Raw genomic sequence first — 17364 nt, 5'->3', positions numbered from 1 at the left:
TTTTAACTTTTCAAACATAATTCTAAAATATTCTCTTTTTATTAAGGAAAAAAGATAAAAGAAAAAAAAATCCAAAATGTTAATTTGTCCATGTTCAATCCCCCCTCCCTCCTTCCCATGACTTTCCTATTTGCTCATATCTCTCTCTTTCCTTCCTTCCTTCCACACATCTATCTTTTTCTTTTATCATCAACAATCAAACCCAACTCTTATGACTCATCACTTTCTACTTCCTTCACTTTCATCTTTCTTTCCTAAAATATGATTATTATTATTTACAATTAAATTCTTATACTTAGATAGATACATAATCATTATTAACAATTCCATAATACTTAATTACTGTCTCCTCTACCATGGCCTCCAATTTCAACTCACCAGGTTCTCTCTCTCTCTCTGCACCCATCTTTTTTACTTCACTGTAACTCATAAATTTTACATTTTTTTATGACCCTTTTGCTTTTCTTGCAGGAGGAGCTCAAAATCAAAGAGATTTGGAAAAGGGAACGATGACTACATCACAAAATCCACTTTCTGAAATATCGCCGTCACCATCTCCGTCGTCTGCGACGGCGCCAGCTCTGGTGTTATCAAACTCAGGTAAACGGATAGATCAAGCAGGGAAGAAGAAATACGTGAAGCAAGTAACAGGTCGTCACAACGACACGGAACTTCATCTGGCGGCTCAAAGAGGTGATGTTGGTGCTGTGAGACAGATCCTTCTTGATATTGATTCTCAGATAATGGGTAATTTGAGTGGTGATGATGTTGATCTTAACGCTGAGATTGCTGAAGTTCGTGCTCTCGTTGTTAATGAAGAAAATGAACTCGGTGAAACAGCTTTATTTACTGCTGCTGAAAAAGGACATCTTGATGTTGTTAAGGAATTGTTGAAACATTCAACACTTCAAACTGTTTCGAAAAAGAATCGATCTGGTTTTGATCCTTTGCATATTGCTGCTAGTCAAGGCCATCATGGTATGAGTTATATTCAATGTCTTGCTGGTTTTGTTTTACTTTAATTTGTGTTAGCTAGCATGTTCTTTTTTATTGTTTTTTTTTTGTTGTTGTTTTGATGCGGAGATTTTGCGAATTTGATAATGTTTCTTTTTGTAAAAATGGGTAGTCTAAGTAATTTTAGGATGTATTAGCGAGTTTTATACTCATTTTGGAGCATGCTCTAAGGCCTTGATTGGATAAACATCTTAATTAAGCGCTTATGTATAAGATATTTATAGAACAAGAGATAAAATCGAGTCAAATGGTTTTCATATAAGGTGTTTTTATAAGCTATCATGGAGAGCTTGTGGAAATAAGCTGAAAACAATTTATGAACAAGACAAGTCATAAATTGTTTCCATAAGCTCTCCCAAACAGTCACACGTGAGCTTAAGTTAGTAGATAAGTTCAAATAAGCCAATTTAAACAGCCCTAACTCTTGGTTTCAACTTACGAGTACAAATAGAAGTATATGTGAGTTGATTAGTCGTCTATCTAGTATGTTACAAGTTGACCAGTGACAGTGAGTTGTTTATATCTTAAAGTATCAAATAAAGAAAAACAATTATGATGCTTTTAATGGAAGACAAGCCTGCCAAACATTAATGGTTGGCTTATTTGGGTTATAATTGTTTGATCTTGAATAGCTTCAATTTGTTGGTTATGACGTTCTTGATTCTTAATGTAATTGAAAATTTGTCTGTTTAAAAAAAAAAATGTAATTGAAAATGTGAGTAATTTGTCTTCTGTTCTTCGTGGTAACCTCCAGTGAATTTTCATTTGCAGCCATTGTTCAGGTTTTACTAGATTATGACCCAAGTTTAAGCAAAACCATTGGTCCATCCAATGCTACTCCACTTATAACAGCAGCGACAAGAGGGCACGTCGAAGTGGTGAATGAACTGCTATCAAAGGATTGCAGCTTGTTGGAAATAGCTAGATCCAATGGAAAAAATGCATTGCATTTAGCTGCTCGTCCGGGTCATATAGAAATCGTGAAAGCCTTGCTCAGCAAAGACCCTCAATTGGCTCGGAGGACTGATAAGAAAGGGCAAACTGCATTGCATATGGCTGTAAAAGGACAGAGCTGTGACGTGGTGAAGTTGCTTCTTGAAGCAGATGCTGCTATTGTTATGCTTCCAGACAAATTCGGTAACACAGCATTGCACGTGGCAACTAGGAAAAAGCGAGTAGAGGTATGTCAAAAGCAGGACAGCATTACAAGCATCATACTTATATAGATGAAGTAATACAAATTAAGTTACTTGAAAACACCGTTCCCCTAGATACTTTTAAGCATGTCATACAGTTCCTAAAATAAAAATCTAATATTGTGGTTTGTCAATTTGTTGCACAGATCGTGAATGAGCTGTTACTCCTGCCAGACACCAATGTAAATGCATTGACGCGAGACCACAAAACAGCTCTGGACATTGCTGAAAATCTTCCTCTTTCTGAAGAGTCGTCAGATATAAAGGATGTCCTTTCTCGGCATGGGGCACTTAGAGCTAACGAGCTCAACCAACCGAGGGACGAACTGAGGAAAACCGTTACACAAATTAAGAAAGACGTTCACACCCAGCTGGAACAAACCAAGAGAACCAACAAAAATGTGCATAATATTTCCAAAGAGCTAAGAAAACTCCACAGGGAAGGAATTAACAATGCTACAAACTCGGTGACAGTGGTGGCTGTATTGTTTGCTACAGTAGCTTTTGCTGCTATATTCACCATACCTGGTGGGGATAATGACGATGGTTCAGGAGTGGTAGCCGCTTATTCTGCTTTCAAAATTTTCTTCATATTTAACGCTATTGCGCTTTTTACATCTTTGGCTGTTGTGGTTGTTCAAATTACCTTGGTTAGAGGTGAAACTAAAGCAGAGAAAAGGGTGGTAGAGGTGATTAACAAGCTCATGTGGTTGGCTTCTGTTTGTACCTCGGTGGCATTTATTGCCTCTTCTTACATAGTCGTCGGTCGGAGGAATCAGTGGGCTGCAATTCTGGTTACAGTAGTCGGAGGAGTGATAATCTCTGGAGTTCTTGGTACTATGACTTTCTATGTAGTGAGATCTAAGAGAACAAGATCAATAAGGAAGAAAGAGAAGCAACAAGCCAGGAGAAGTGGATCCAACTCATGGCATCACTCTGAGTTCTCCAATTCCGAGGTTGATCGAATTTATGCGCTTTGAGTTTGAAGACCAAATTATGTTGGAAAGGATAATAGTTATTTAGCATTTTCTCTTCAAATTACCACTTCAAGAGTTTAGTTAGAAACTGTAATGCAAGTGTACACTGTACATAGTACAGACAGTTCTTCTGTAAGCTGCTTGTTATAGATGAGGACAAATTGGAAATGAAGGTTTGATCACTATTGTTGAAACTCTTGAGTGGTGTGCACTTCAGCATGGCTTAAGTATACACTATGATTTGCGAGAAGAATAACACGGACACATTGCTTTAGTTCTCAACTCGTGTGTTGATAAACATAAAACCTTACCTGGTATGTATGTTATCTTAGTTTGTTCATATATATGGCATATTCATAAATCAGAGAGATGTCATGTTCTCAAATGGCCAATTATAGATTTAAACATCCCATAGAGTAAAAGACAAATATAAAAAAGAAGTAGATAACATCAATATCTAAGCTTTTGTTCTACATTGAATGCACACGACCCAGATTTGGAAGAAGGGTTGAAAATGTGTAAGACTATTTTTATATTTTAAATTTTTTTTTTTTAAATTTAATTGATAATTCGATATGATATGACAAAAATGTGAATTTTGATTGGTTGAGTGTATAAAGGTGTTTGGCAAAAATATTTCGAAGATTAATATTTTGTTATATCTCATTAAATACTGAATTGTGACAAAAATATATTATAATTATTATATTATTTAGCTTATAATATAAAAAAAACTTGTAATATTTTGAAAAACGGTTTTTGAAAATTTATTTTTAAAAATACAAAGAAAAAATCTATTTTTTTAAATTTAAAACAAACGGGCTCTATATCAACCGAAACAAAAGATTTGGGAGAGGAGCTTCGTGCCGGAGGCAATGAAGTACATGGTACTGAAGAAAATGGTGATGTAGATTCTTCATAGTTGCCACTTGAAGTTGTAGGCTTTTTCGAGGAGAAGAGGAATCCTATGTATAAGCTTTTACGCCATTTCTTGCTGTACTTGCTACTGCTAGTAGTAGTAGTAGTAGTATAAGTAAGCTAGCACCAAGTTTTTTTATGATGTATCAACTCTGATTCAATTGAATGAAATTCACGTACACCGTTTTCATAGAGATGTTTTACTTCCTCCGGTCTTTTTTTTTTTTTTTTGACAAAAACTCCCTCCGGTCTTATATATAAGAAAAATTTTACCATTTAGATTCATTATAAAATTGATGGATCAGACTACAATTGTCTAGATACATCAACTTTACAATAAATCTAAAAAGTAAACTTTTTCTTATGTAAATTTGTTAGGGTTAAAATTAATTTTTAAGATGTATTTTGATTTTTCATCTAAAGGTGATTTTTTACACTAATTAGACCATCTCCAATGGTGTAGTACTTATTAGGTACTCATGGTACTTATTAGGTACTACCATTGGAGCACAATATATTTTAGTACCTAATAGGTACCACTTCTAATATAAGAACCCTCTCTTTCTTCTTTTTATGGGACCCACTTTATTTAATATATTCAAAAAAATTTAATTTGGCAATATTATTTTAAATTAAATTTCAAATTTTAATGATGTGGAGTTATTGATGGGACCCATTTTAGAACTTTTTAAGAAATGCTCCATTGGAGGGGTTGAGTACCTATTAGGTACTATTATTAAAAAAATAATAAATTGATGATGTGTCTATGTGGGACCATTTAAGTACTCAAAAATGGAGTGCTCCATTGTGGATGCTCTTATGACCTTCCATTTTTGGTCACTACGTTACGTTTAGTTTAATATGGACCAAAAAAATATTTAACCGAAAATTTTAATCTACCAAATGTCAAAATTTGGTACGAACATAATAGAATAGAAAGTAGTACAAATACAATAAAACCACAATCGACACTAATTGGTAGCATGAATTTTACAGACACATTCCAACTAGCACCTTTTGATATAAATTCAACAATTTGACAGATATACTTCACACCCAACATACTGCATGCCCTTTCTGTTATATAAGATCAGCAACATTTGATGGCAGATCAATAATCTGCGTACTGTAATATTGTTCAATATCTCTTAGAATCTTGATATCATCATTTTTCACAAAATTTATTGCAACACCCTGCAAACCATGGTAAGTCCAACTATAAGTAATACGGTATATTTTTATAAATTGAAAATCAAACCTAACTCTACTTAGTTAAGAAACGTTTCCAATACCTTTCTCCCAAAACGTCCAGAACGGCCAATGCGATGAACATACAGCTCCCGATTATTGGGAAGATCGTAATTAATAACTAGGGAAACCTGATAAATGAAAGCAAACACATAATCAATATCAACAATTAACTCCTCCATCTACAATCGAAACATAAACATGTTACTACACTTAGTGAATACATAAAAACACAAACAGGGCAACAAACAAAAATTCAGGAAAGAAAAAGCATAGTTAGAATCACAATATGGACATGAAGCTAGCATGTTTTAAGCGATATGAGCGAATTCCTAATATTTTAGAGATGGAAATAAAAAACATGTATCAAGACCCAACCAAGAATAAACTCCTAGTAACTTGCCTGCTGCACATCAATGCCACGAGCCCAAACATCTGTTGCTATCAATACTCGGGTTGTTCCCGCATGAAATTCTCCCATAATTGCATCTCTTTCTCTTTGAGGCATGTCACTGTGCATCGAGGAGACGGTGAAATTATTGTTTCGCAATTTTTCAGTTAACCAGTCCACCTGTTCAAAAAGGACAATAATTAATTAATTATAATAGATAGAAATTGATTGTAAAGAATCTGATAACATAGCATACAAAACCTTTATATATAATAATATAATTTACCTTTCGCCTAGTGTTACAGAATATGACAGCTTGAGTAATGGTAAGAATATCATAAAGATCGCACAGGGTGTCAAACTTCCATTCCTCCCTTTCAACGGCAACGAAAAATTGCTTGATGCCCTGTAATTAAGAGGCGGGTAATTGCATCAATATCCAGTTAAATATTAGAGAGCAGACAGACAGACAGAAAGGCGATAAAAGCAAGAGCAGCAATTGTTTGGTTACCTCCAATGTCAATTCATCACGTTTTACAAGGATTCGGACAGGATCTGTCATGAACTTATTTGTCATCTCCAAAATATCATGAGGTAGCGTAGCGGAAACCAGGACAACCTGAAGATCGGGTGGGAGATATCTGTACACATCATAAATTTGATCTTTAAAACCTCTGCTCAGCATTTCATCAGATTCATCCTGTAATGAAAAAAGAAGAAGATCGAATATAAGATAATCAATCCTTTTGACACATGACATGAGGTAAACAAGCTAGAAAGAATGAATAATATATATAGAAGCAAGCAATGAAGTTAGTTAAGTAGTACCAGAACAAGCAACTTGATAGCTCTTGTGCCCAATGTTCTCCTTTTGATCATGTCAAGAACTCGACCGGGAGTTCCAGACACTACATGAACTCCTCCGTGTTCAAGTTTCCTTATATCTTCTCCCACACTTTTCCCTCCGACACAAGCATGGGCTCTAATATTTGTGTAATCTCCAATAGCGGATATAACTTTTTCAGTTTGTGAGGCTAGTTCCCTTGTCGGCGACACAATCAAAGCCTGCACCCTGTTCATAATAATTAAAATTACAATCAACATTAATATATAATTCGGAATACTAATCCAAAGACAAAAAGATAAAAAGAGGAACTCACTCTCTCACTGAAGTATCCACAAGATGGCAAACAGTTAGAGCAATCATGGAAGTCTTGCCAGTTCCAGATTGAGCTTGAGCAATGACGTCGCGACCTTGAATGATAGGCGCAACAGCACGTTGTTGAATCGCAGATGGTTTGTCAAAACCGTATTGGTAGATTCCACGGAGTAAATTGTCTTTGATTCCCATCTCCTCAAAACTTTTAAACGTCTTCACACCCTCCGTTGTCTCCAAGTCCATATCGATGCTTCCTCGCTGTAAATCGTCCTTTATTCTCATAGCAGCCATAGCTGGTGGAAGGAAGGATGGATTTTGTTCAAGTTGAGATTTTCTATTGCAGCGGCAAGGAAGGAGAATAACCTTTTAAGAAGTACTAGTATTTGGATTAGGGATCCGATTTTAAATTTATAGACCTCTTGCTTGAGGAACAAGATTCAATGGATTTCCTAAAAAAAAAGATTCAATGTTTTTTTTTTTTAATATATAGGCCTTTCTCTTTTTTTTTGGTGAATATATATATAGGCGGCCTTTCCATATATATATATATACAATAAATATACCTAAAAAAATTCGTGGAATGACGGCATAATTAATCCTAGTAATAATATATCCGCAGAACCTTCGAAATAACCTTTCATTAAAAAAAAAAAAAAAAACTGAATCTTTGACTAAAACAGAAAAAAAAATCTATTAAATCTTTTTTTTGGAAGACAAAAAAAATCTATTAAATCTTATTCCTGAAGGAAACGGGTCTATAAATAAAAAATCAGATCCTAATCCAATCATTCTCAAAATAGTAACTTTGAAAAGGTTATACTTACTGCTCTTTCCTTCCACCGACCCACTGTCACTACACTAGCTATGGCTGCGATGAGAATAAAAGATGATTTGCTGCGAGGAAGATTCGATATGGAGACAACAGATGTCAGAATCCTTGTAAAACGCCATGAATTGACATTAAGGGTATACTTTTAATTAATTAATTAATTATCGCCTTTCAGCTTTCTGATATATAGTATTTAATTAACTGGATATTGATGCAAACAATTAATTACAGGGCATCAAACAATTTTTCGTTGCCGTTGAAAGAGAGGAATGGAAGTTTGACACACTGTGTGATCTTTATGATATTCTTACCATTACTCAAGCTGTTATATTCTGTAACACCAGGCGAAAGGTAAATTATTATATATATAAAGGTTTTGTATGCTTTGTTATCAGATTCTTTACTTTTTATTTACAATCAATTTCTATCTATTATAATTAATTAATTATTGTCCTTTTTGAACAGGTTGAATGGTTAACTGAAAAATTGCGGAACAATAATTTCACCGTCTTCTCAATGCATGGTGACATGCCTCAAAGAGAAAGAGATGCAATTATGCATGAATTTCGTAAGGGAACAACCCGAGTATTGATAACAACAGATGTTTCGGCTCGTGGCCTTGACGTGCAACAAGTTTCTCTAGTTATTAATTACGACCTTCCGAGAAATCGAGAGTTGTATGGTCATCGGATCGGCCGTTCTCGACCTTTTGGGCGGAAGGTATTGCAAACGTTCAATTTTTGTTTCTTAACCAAGTGTTGTTAGTTTGATTTTCAACTTATAAAATTATATTATCCATTACTTATAGTTTGATCGGCCGTTTTGAACTAATCATGGTTTGCATTGCAGGGTGTTGCAATAAATTTTGCGAAAAATGATGATATCAAGATCCTGAGAGATGTTGAGCAATACTACAATACTCAAATTTATGATCTGCCATCAAATGTTGCTGATCTTATCTAATAGTGTATATAGTATGTTGGTTGGGTGTGAAGTGTATCTGTCAAATTGTTGAATTTATATCAAAAGGTCGCATTATGTTGGTTGGAATGTGTATGTAAATTTCATGCTAAGAATTAGTGTCGATTGTGATTTTATTGTGCTACTTTCTTTTTTTTTTTTTTACTAAGAGAATACATTTGTGTGACTTAGAATATGCTTAAAGCAAAAAGACCAGAGTCAGTATGTCATCCGATTACATTACAACACAGGCCTTAAAAGCAATGAATTTCTGAAATATTCTTTTGAATAATCCTTCTTTTTCTTAGAGTTGTTTTTTCTTGTTTTGATTATTTCCTTGGTTAGGGTTAGAGTTGTTTTTTCTTGTTTTGATTATTTCCTTGGTTAGGGTGGCAGTTAGATGTTTGAGAGGGTGGGAAATGGTTGTGGAGAACCACCGTCACAAGAAAATAATTGGGTTTGGTGTGACCATGAAAAATGTTATTATGTAACATAATATAATCTAATGGTTAATTTTAATGATACACCAGTGAAAAATTTAATTGCTACCTCACCCTAGAATCCACTCACTACCATACTGTTAAGAAAAAAAACTCTAGACATCACCATCTAACGGTGCCAAACCCAAAATATAATTTAATCCTTTCTTTGGTAAGAAAATATAATTTAAGTTGGTGGAATACAAAAACCTTTACCAAACAACTTTATATTATTATTATTTGAGAAGTAGAACTTTCATATAAAGAACCAATGCAAATAGGTAATTTCATGCTGAAGGAGAAGTCTAAAATCACCAACATCATTAAACAAATAAGAAACTGTAACACAAAACACTCTAATTGAAATCGTCAGCATTTAACAACCATACATAGTTGGTATAGGAAACATGTCTAATGTGCTTAAAATATGCCTCTTCAAAATCATCTAATCTCCAAACCAAAACATTACAGATTAACGCTTCTTTGAGACACCGACAGTCTTTCCCCTGCGTCCAGTAGTCTTGGTATGCTGACCACGAACACGAAGGCCCCAGTAGTGCCTCAAACCACGGTGGTTTCTGCATATTAATTACGAAAGATGTAAGTCTTCAACATATCACAGCAGGTAAAGTTTTATTAACCAGCCAGCTAATACCCTATTTCACTACATAAATTCTTCAGAAAGTTAACAACTACAAAATTTGATTAGTAAAACTATTTGTTAGTTACATTACACCTATCTTGTGACACACCTGTCAAACATCAACAAATATGTATCCTAAATACTGAAAAATACTGAGAAACAGCTATATTGTCAATACAAACACCTTAGACCTTGAAACTACTAGTGATTGGATGGGAACCAACAAACAACTTAGGAGCCAAATTTTAATTAATTGCCTGTATTTTAGCTTAAAGGAACAATTTGATCAAACAAGCTCACTAGTAATGTATGGATAAATTGGGGATGAATGAAATAGATTCTATCATTGTAATGTTATAATAACAGCTTCAATATTCCCATAAATTTCTGTTAAAACGCTAATTTAAACATTACTCTAAAACTTAAGATAAACATCAACTTTTCAAGACCAGTTTAGTGAGAATCATTCTATAAAACAAAGGCATGCAAATTCATAACAACAGTGAAGTTATATCTTAATGAGGCCTTAACAAGAGGTATGAATTGAATACATACCTGATTTTCTTGAGTCTTTCCAAATCATCTCTCAACTTCATGTCAAGAGCATTGGACACAACTTGAGAGTACTTTCCATCCTTGTAATCCTTCTTCCTATTCAAAAACCAATCTGGAATCTTGAATTGACGAGGATTTGCAACCACAGTCATCAAATTATCCAACTCCGCAGCACTCAACTCACCAGCCCTAAAAATAACAAAAATTCACCCATTTCAATATCATAAAAAAAAAAAAAAAAAAAATTTTAATGTGCAGTCAACAAAACTCAACTATAAACTACTCATTTCAACATTGACAACAAAAATAAGCGATTTTAAAAAGAGATTATCGATAAAACTCAACTGCGAAATACAAACCTCTTGTTCATATCAACATCAGCCTTTTTACAGCAAATGTTAGAAAATCGTCTTCCAATACCCTTGATGGAAGTCATTGCGAACATGATTTTCTGCTTCCCATCGACGTTTGTGTTCAGCACACGCAGAATGTGCTGAAATTCTTCATTCGCCACCAAAGACTGTCACACATCACAAAAAAAAAAGCTATAGAATCAGTGCGGAAACACTAATATCGTGCAAATATAGATGAATCGAGATCGGAAACGTACCATTTTTTCGGAGTATTCGTCCAACGATTGCCGCCAAGACTGTGAATCGCGGTGGCCAATTGAGAATGGGAAAGAAATTTTAGGGTTTGTGAGAATGGATTATTATTTATAATGCGCTGCGTGGGTTGGTAGAATGACGATTTTATTTTACCATTTCATACCACTAATTTTAAAATACAAATTTAAAATTAAAATATGTCAAATAATTAATTTTAATTTAGATGTTATTCCTCTAATGAAGTGAATGATTCTCACTTTTAACTATAAAATAAAAAAAGGGTGATTGTACAAAAAAAAAATGTAAATGAAGAATAAAATTTAATAACTGGATATTTTCAATAGGTGATTTTTTACAATTTCATCCACTTATTTATTTCAAACTCATAAAGAACAAGAAAAATAGATGTACTTTACTGAATTGAATTGAAAGAATATCACGTATCATTGTCTAATAACAGCAAGACAAAGAAAAAATGTGAATGTTCGCAATAGTGACTAGTAATGAATCCAACAATTATATCTATCACTCTGACTTCACGTCTGAATCCTTTGTACTCGAGCTTTGTCTTCATTTGCAAAAGCCTTTTGTGGAATTTTCCACCATCTCCAAGCATGCCCCTTGTTCCCCTCAAAAAGATTCTTAAGCGACCCATAGAATCTTTAGTCTTGTTAACATTTGAATCGTATAATGCAAGCTCATGCGAATCTCAAAGGTCATGATCGTAGTGGTCTTGCCTTTTCCTTGAGACTAATGATAATGAATGACTCAATGAGGAAGAAGAACATTTTCTTTTCTTTGAAAACTTAGTGCCCGCAGTCTTGCACTTTCTTTCTTTCTTTCTCTCTACGTGTGTGATGCGTGAGTTCAAAAAATGATCAAATGGTTCCGTTAATATAACTAACTATCAATTATGTTACAAAGTACTTCAAACGACAACTCTTGTTGAAACAAGACTTAATAAAAAAAATCTTTTTTAAAACAAAACAACATTTAACCACACTAAATAAAAATTTATCAAAAATATACATTTTGCCTCCCAAGTCTCGACCAAATACATTTTGGATAATGAGACTTAGTGTTGTTTGGTAAGTCTAATAAGTTAGTAACTTATAATTTATTGGATTAACTTATAAACTTTTCAACTATCAACTAACTTTTCAGCTATCAAATAGTTTATAGCTTAATTTTGCCAAACATAGCTTTAGTGAAGTCTTTCATATTAGACTTAATAAAAATTATTTAAAAAAAAAACATTTAACCACAATAAATAAAAATTTCTCAAAAATATACATTTTGCCTCTCAACCAAATACATTTTGGATAATGATTTATGGACTTTTATTAAATACCGTTAATTTTGACGGGTTTCAATAACATATAAAATTATTTTCAATTTAATCAAGATTAACGGTATTCAATAAAAATACATAAACCGTTAATTTTGATCGATCTCAATAATATATCAAACGATTTTAGATTTTTATAAAATTTAACATGAATGATTTATATGATATAAACTTTCAATCCAACGGTGGATTTTGTAAAATCTATTTTCGTTAAAGCGTTATTGAGCGGTGTAACATTACTTAAGTGTTACACCGGTGTGATATATATATATATATATACGCAAAAGAAAATATGAAAAGAAACAAGAGATCAAATAAATTCTTTCTAAAATAATGAAGATCAATGGAATTCTTGTAAAAAAAGAGAGAAAAAAAAATTAGATAAAAAAAGTAATGATGCAAATTAACAAGAATGAATTGTAATATATTTATGGTGTATGCATCTAACAATTGGTTGTGAGTGTTTTTTGTGATTGATATGCATGATTCAAAAAGTCATATTTAATACATAAGAATGAACAGTTGCGTATGATTTATAAATATTAAAGTTTTAATTTTTTAATTTAAACTTCATAATTGATTGTTGGTGTCATGCACATGAAAATGTGGAAAAACAAATTGTGTATTATTTATCTAATGTTAAAAAAAAATGTTATGGTATATTATTTTTATTTTCATAATTTCTTTAATTAAATTTTGCTACATTTAAATTTTAAAATTAAAAGTAAAATTATAAATTTTAGATTAAGTTCAAAATGAAATTTTTAAAGGTTGATATCCAACTTAATGCTGACTTTTTTTTTGGGTACAAACTTAAACTTAATGCTGAATCTTAACTTAGTATAATATTGCTTAATGTTATGATCACACCCTCTACTCCGATAATAATAAACCACGTCACCCATTTTTTTAAAATCTTTGACCAGTTAATAAAACCAATTTCCTTAGGCTCTGTTTGGATTGATGGTACATAACGGAACGGAGCGGAATAGAACATAATGGAATGGAGTGGAGCGGAACGGAATGGAACACAAATTCTATTCCATTGTTTGGATATTCAGTGATGGAATGGAACAAAATTATCACTCTATTGTTTGGGAACTGAACGGAATGAAACAAATTGTAATATTTTTATTCCAATTTTACCCTTATAATTTTATAGTGTATATAATTTTTTTTCCGTCTTTTGTCTTCTATATTTTCACTCACTAATAACCATTTCCAATAGGCAGTTTCAACCCAAAAATTAACCAAAACGATCTCATAACCCCAATAATAAATCATACAAAATGAATTTTATCCAAGCATACAAAAAATTAGAGGTAAGAAAAATTGTAAGCGACATAATCAGTTTTTGTAATTTTTATTTTTAGGTACTTTTTCATTAGAACAAATTAAAAATAGAGCAGGGGAAGAAAACATATATTTACTGGAAGAATGAAATATACAAAGTTGTCGTGTTTTTTCTTTTTATCGTGGTTACACACTTCAGCATCGAGAAGAAGATGGATGCCAGTAGAAGAATAACAGGAGAATAAGAAACTAACGATAAAGATAAAAAGGACAATCAAGTAATTATTTAATTAAGAGACTGCATTCCATCGTATACCCTCCGATTTGGGAGGAATGAAAAATAGAATAAAACAATGGTAAGTTGCAATCTTGCGATGATGCTATGTGTTCGACTTTTTGGGGTAACTCTCCTCATGGATTCTCCTATCGTCCGTCGGTGGGTGCCTCAGGAGGGCTCTTAACTTTATGGGACACAGCTGAAGTAGAGGTGTGGTCGTCTGAGAGTTCCGAGAACGTGTTGTGGTGCCATGGTATTTTTGTTAGGACTGGTGAGGAGTTTTATATAGCCAATGTTTATGCGCCTTGCGACTCAAGGTTGAAACAGGTTTTGTGGGACTCTTTGTCTGCAAAAATTCAGGCGTTAGGGAGTGTTAGGGTGTGTGTTTGTGGGGATTTTAATGCCGTCAGATGTGTGGACGAACGTCGTTCAGCCAATGATGGGTATCGGCACTCAGACCATATCCCTTTTAACCGTTTTATTGATGACAATTCTTTGATTGATCTACCGTTGTGTGGCCGAAAGTACACCTGGTTTAAAGGAGACGGGCGTTCCATGAGTCGTTTGGACAGATTTTTGTTGTCTGGGGAGTGGTGTTTGACTTGGCCTAATTGTACGCAGGTAGCCAGGATGAGAGGGCTCTCTGATCATTGTCCTTTGGTTCTGGCAGCTGATGAGGAGGACTGGGGACCCCGACCTCTGAGGATGTTAAAATGTTGGAAAGATGTCCCTGGATACCATCTTTTTGTGCGTGAAAAGTGGAATTCCTTTCAGGTTGATGGTTGGGGTGGTTTTGTACTTAAAGAGAAGTTTAGATGGATTAAGACGGCCTTGAAAGACTGGCATTCATCTCACACTCAGAATCTGCCAAGCCGGATCGAGTCTCTTAAGGACCGGTTGGCAGTGTTTGATGAGAAGGGGGGCGAGGAGGCTCTATCTGAGCCTGAGTTATCGGAGTTTCGTGGGGTCTCGCTGGATATTCATTCTCTTTCTCGGTTGAATGCTAGTATTTGTTGGCAACAATCTCGGTCGCGGTGGCTCAAAGAAGGGGATGCGAATACTAAGTATTTTCATTCAGTCCTTGCGAGCAGGCGGAGGGGTAACGCTATTTCGTCGCTGCAGGTGGACGGTTCTATGGTGGAGGGGGTGTCACCCATTAGGCAAGCGGTTTTTTCTCACTTTGCGTCTCACTTCAAGGCCATTAATGTGGAGAGGCCTCGGGTAGATAATCTTACCTTTAAACGGTTGCATGCGTCGGAGGTGAGTGGGCTAATCAAGCCTTTCTCTGTGGACGAGGTAAAGGCAGCTGTTTGGGACTGCGACAGTTACAAAAGCCCGGGTCTCGACGGAATTAATTTTGGTTTTATTAAGGATTTTTGGGCTGAGATGCAAGGTGATATTGTGCGTTTTATTTCGGAGTTTCATCGGAATGGCAGATTGACTAAGGGTTTAAATGCCACTTTCATAGCTTTAATACCCAAAGTTGATAGTCCACAAAGGTTGAATGACTTCCGGCCTATTTCTCTTGTGGGTAGCCTTTATAAGATTTTGGCTAAGGTGTTAGCGAATCGTCTGCGTGAGGTGATGGGTAGTGTGATATCTGAATCTCAGACGGCTTTCGTTAAGGGCCGACAGATTCTCGATGGCATCCTTGTTGCAAATGAGGTAGTGGATGAGGCCCGTAAGTTTAAGAAGGAGTTGCTTCTTTTTAAAGTTGATTTTGAGAAGGCTTATGACTCGGTTGAATGGGGTTATCTGGAGGATGTTATGGAGAGAATGGGTTTTCCAACCCTGTGGAGGAAGTGGATTAAAGAATGTGTGTGTACGGCATCTGCTTCGATTTTGGTTAATGGCAGTCCGACTGATGAGTTTCCTCTTGAGAGAGGGTTGAGGCAGGGGGATCCGTTATCTCCTTTTCTTTTTCTATTGGCTGCTGAGGGCTTACATGTGTTGATGGAAGCCATGGTGGAGCGCAATATGTTTACAGGGTACAGCGTGGGCGAGCTTGCACCAGTGTCGGTGTCGCATCTTCAGTTTGCTGATGATACGCTGTTGATGGGGAATAAGAGTTGGGCGAACGTCCGGGCTTTGCGGGCAGTTCTTGTGTTGTTTGAGTCTATGTCTGGTTTACGAGTGAATTTTCACAAAAGCATGCTGGTTGGGGTTAACATCCCTGATTCTTGGTTAGTTGAGGCGGCGTCCGCTCTGTGCTGTAAAGTAGGGAAGATCCCTTTCCTTTACTTGGGTCTGCCTATTGGGGGTGATCCGAGGCGTTTATGTTTTTGCGAACCGGTTTTGGATCGTCTAAAGAATCGCTTATCGGGTTGGAGTAGTCGTTTCCTCTCTATTGGTGGTCGTTTAGTTTTGCTTAAATCCGTGCTGACATCTTTGCCTGTTTATGCTCTTTCTTTCTTTAAAGCTCCTTCAGGTACTATCTCTTCTATTGAATCTATTTTGATTAAATTTTTTTGGGGGGGAAGTGAGAATATTAGGAAAGTGCCTTGGATTAATTGGAATACTATTTGTTTGCGTAAGGAGTATGGGGGTTTGGGGGTTAGGCAGTTGAGGGAGTTCAACTTGGCCCTGTTGGGCAAATGGTGTTGGAGGATGCTAGTGGATAGAGAGGGTCTGTGGTTCCGAGTGTTGGCAGGACGGTATGGGGTTGTGCGAGGTAGGTTGTGTGAGGGTGGAGCTCGTGGGTCGACATGGTGGAGGGAGTTGGCGCGCATTCGGGATGGTGGGGGGGAGGCAGGGAGAGGGTGGTTTAGAGAGGGTGTTGTGAGGCAGGTGGGGGATGGGTCAGATACTTTTTTCTGGACCGATCCCTGGGTGGATGGTATCTCGTTTCGGGAGCGTTTCGGGAGGCTATTTGACCTGGCAGAAAACAAATCGGCTACAGTGGCTGAGATGTTTATGCGTGGGTGGGAGGTTGGAGGGGAGGCGTGGGAGTGGCGACGTCAATTGAGGGCGTGGGAGGAGGAGATGTTGGGGGAGTGTCAGGCTTTTATACTTACCATCTCTTTGCAGGATCATGTTTCAGACAGGTGGCTGTGGCGAACTGACCTGGATGACGGTTACACGGTTCGTGCTGCTTATCAGCTCTTGACGAGTCAGGATGACGTTACTCTGGATGCTGCGTCAGGTCTTATATGGCACCGTCAGGTTCCTTTGAAGGTTTCCATTTGTGCTTGGCGACTCTTGCGGGACAGGTTACCTACCAAAGCAAACCTGGTCACTCGAGGGATTTTATCTACGGAGGCGCATCTTTGTGTTTTTGGTTGCGGGGAGGTTGAGTCGGCTCAGCACTTGTTCCTCTATTGCAGCTCTCTTGGTCCTCTTTGGTCTCTGGTCAGTTTATGGATTGGTTCTCCTTCGGTAAATGCTCAGACTCTTCAAGAACACTTTGTTCAGTTTACGGATTCAGCAGGTGGCTCTAGAGGTCGACGTTCTTTCATGCAGCTCGTTTGGC

At 35.9% G+C, this 17364-nt stretch overlaps 4 protein-coding genes across 4 annotated transcripts; 2 read left to right on the top strand and 2 right to left on the bottom strand.

Moving 5' to 3' along the window:
- The first annotated feature begins 43 nt into the window (after window positions 1-43).
- On the top strand, window positions 44-3557 carry LOC123903329 (ankyrin repeat-containing protein ITN1). The gene is made up of 4 exons (XM_045953261.1): window positions 44-381; window positions 472-978; window positions 1786-2195; window positions 2357-3557. The coding sequence occupies exons 1-4, from the start codon at window positions 357-359 to the stop codon at window positions 3188-3190; spliced, it is 1776 nt and encodes a 591-aa protein (XP_045809217.1). The 5' UTR covers window positions 44-356; the 3' UTR covers window positions 3191-3557.
- A 1436-nt stretch (window positions 3558-4993) lies between these two features.
- Window positions 4994-7399, bottom strand: LOC123903302 (eukaryotic initiation factor 4A-3-like). The gene is made up of 7 exons (XM_045953255.1): window positions 6905-7399; window positions 6573-6816; window positions 6256-6444; window positions 6031-6150; window positions 5757-5924; window positions 5398-5484; window positions 4994-5299 (listed from the first exon to the last, which is right to left on the bottom strand). The coding sequence occupies exons 1-7, from the start codon at window positions 7192-7194 to the stop codon at window positions 5186-5188; spliced, it is 1212 nt and encodes a 403-aa protein (XP_045809211.1). The 5' UTR covers window positions 7195-7399; the 3' UTR covers window positions 4994-5185.
- A 213-nt stretch (window positions 7400-7612) lies between these two features.
- LOC123903313 (eukaryotic initiation factor 4A-3-like) lies at window positions 7613-8782 on the top strand. Its single transcript, XM_045953260.1, has 4 exons — window positions 7613-7869; window positions 7964-8083; window positions 8198-8452; window positions 8582-8782. The coding sequence occupies exons 1-4, from the start codon at window positions 7768-7770 to the stop codon at window positions 8693-8695; spliced, it is 591 nt and encodes a 196-aa protein (XP_045809216.1). The 5' UTR covers window positions 7613-7767; the 3' UTR covers window positions 8696-8782.
- Window positions 8783-9470: 688 nt separating this feature from the next.
- Window positions 9471-11131, bottom strand: LOC123903292 (40S ribosomal protein S18). Its single transcript, XM_045953247.1, has 4 exons — window positions 10980-11131; window positions 10729-10889; window positions 10370-10558; window positions 9471-9749 (listed from the first exon to the last, which is right to left on the bottom strand). The coding sequence occupies exons 1-4, from the start codon at window positions 10980-10982 to the stop codon at window positions 9644-9646; spliced, it is 459 nt and encodes a 152-aa protein (XP_045809203.1). The 5' UTR covers window positions 10983-11131; the 3' UTR covers window positions 9471-9643.
- Between the last annotated feature and the right edge of the window lie 6233 nt (window positions 11132-17364).

This window comes from Trifolium pratense, linkage group LG1 (genome assembly GCF_020283565.1).
Source record: "Trifolium pratense cultivar HEN17-A07 linkage group LG1, ARS_RC_1.1, whole genome shotgun sequence".
NCBI classification, from domain to species: domain Eukaryota; kingdom Viridiplantae; phylum Streptophyta; class Magnoliopsida; order Fabales; family Fabaceae; genus Trifolium; species Trifolium pratense.
Note: the sequence above shows the minus strand (reverse complement) of the source record. Positions and strands in the feature narration are given on the sequence as shown.

Bases quoted from the DNA above. Each gene is read 5' to 3' on its own strand.
- LOC123903292 (XM_045953247.1), bottom strand. The intron at 10,559-10,728 runs GTTTGTATTTCG...TGTTATTTTTAG, and splicing joins GATGTTGATATGAACAAGAG to GGCTGGTGAGTTGAGTGCTG. The intron at 9,750-10,369 runs GTATGTATTCAA...ATTAATATGCAG, and splicing joins GAAAGACTCAAGAAAATCAG to AAACCACCGTGGTTTGAGGC.
- LOC123903313 (XM_045953260.1), top strand. From the start codon at position 7,768: ATGGCTGCGATGAGAATAAAAGATGATTTGCTGCGAGGAAGATTCGAT. The intron at 7,870-7,963 runs GTATACTTTTAA...AATTAATTACAG, and splicing joins GCCATGAATTGACATTAAGG to GGCATCAAACAATTTTTCGT. The intron at 8,084-8,197 runs GTAAATTATTAT...CTTTTTGAACAG, and splicing joins TCTGTAACACCAGGCGAAAG to GTTGAATGGTTAACTGAAAA.
- LOC123903302 (XM_045953255.1), bottom strand. From the start codon at position 7,194: ATGGCTGCTATGAGAATAAAGGACGATTTACAGCGAGGAAGCATCGAT. The intron at 6,817-6,904 runs GTGAGTTCCTCT...TATTATGAACAG, and splicing joins GTGGATACTTCAGTGAGAGA to GGTGCAGGCTTTGATTGTGT. The intron at 6,151-6,255 runs GTAACCAAACAA...TCTTAATTACAG, and splicing joins GTGATGAATTGACATTGGAG to GGCATCAAGCAATTTTTCGT.
- LOC123903329 (XM_045953261.1), top strand. From the start codon at position 357: ATGGCCTCCAATTTCAACTCACCAG. The intron at 382-471 runs GTTCTCTCTCTC...CTTTTCTTGCAG, and splicing joins CTCCAATTTCAACTCACCAG to GAGGAGCTCAAAATCAAAGA. The intron at 979-1,785 runs GTATGAGTTATA...TTTCATTTGCAG, and splicing joins TGCTAGTCAAGGCCATCATG to CCATTGTTCAGGTTTTACTA.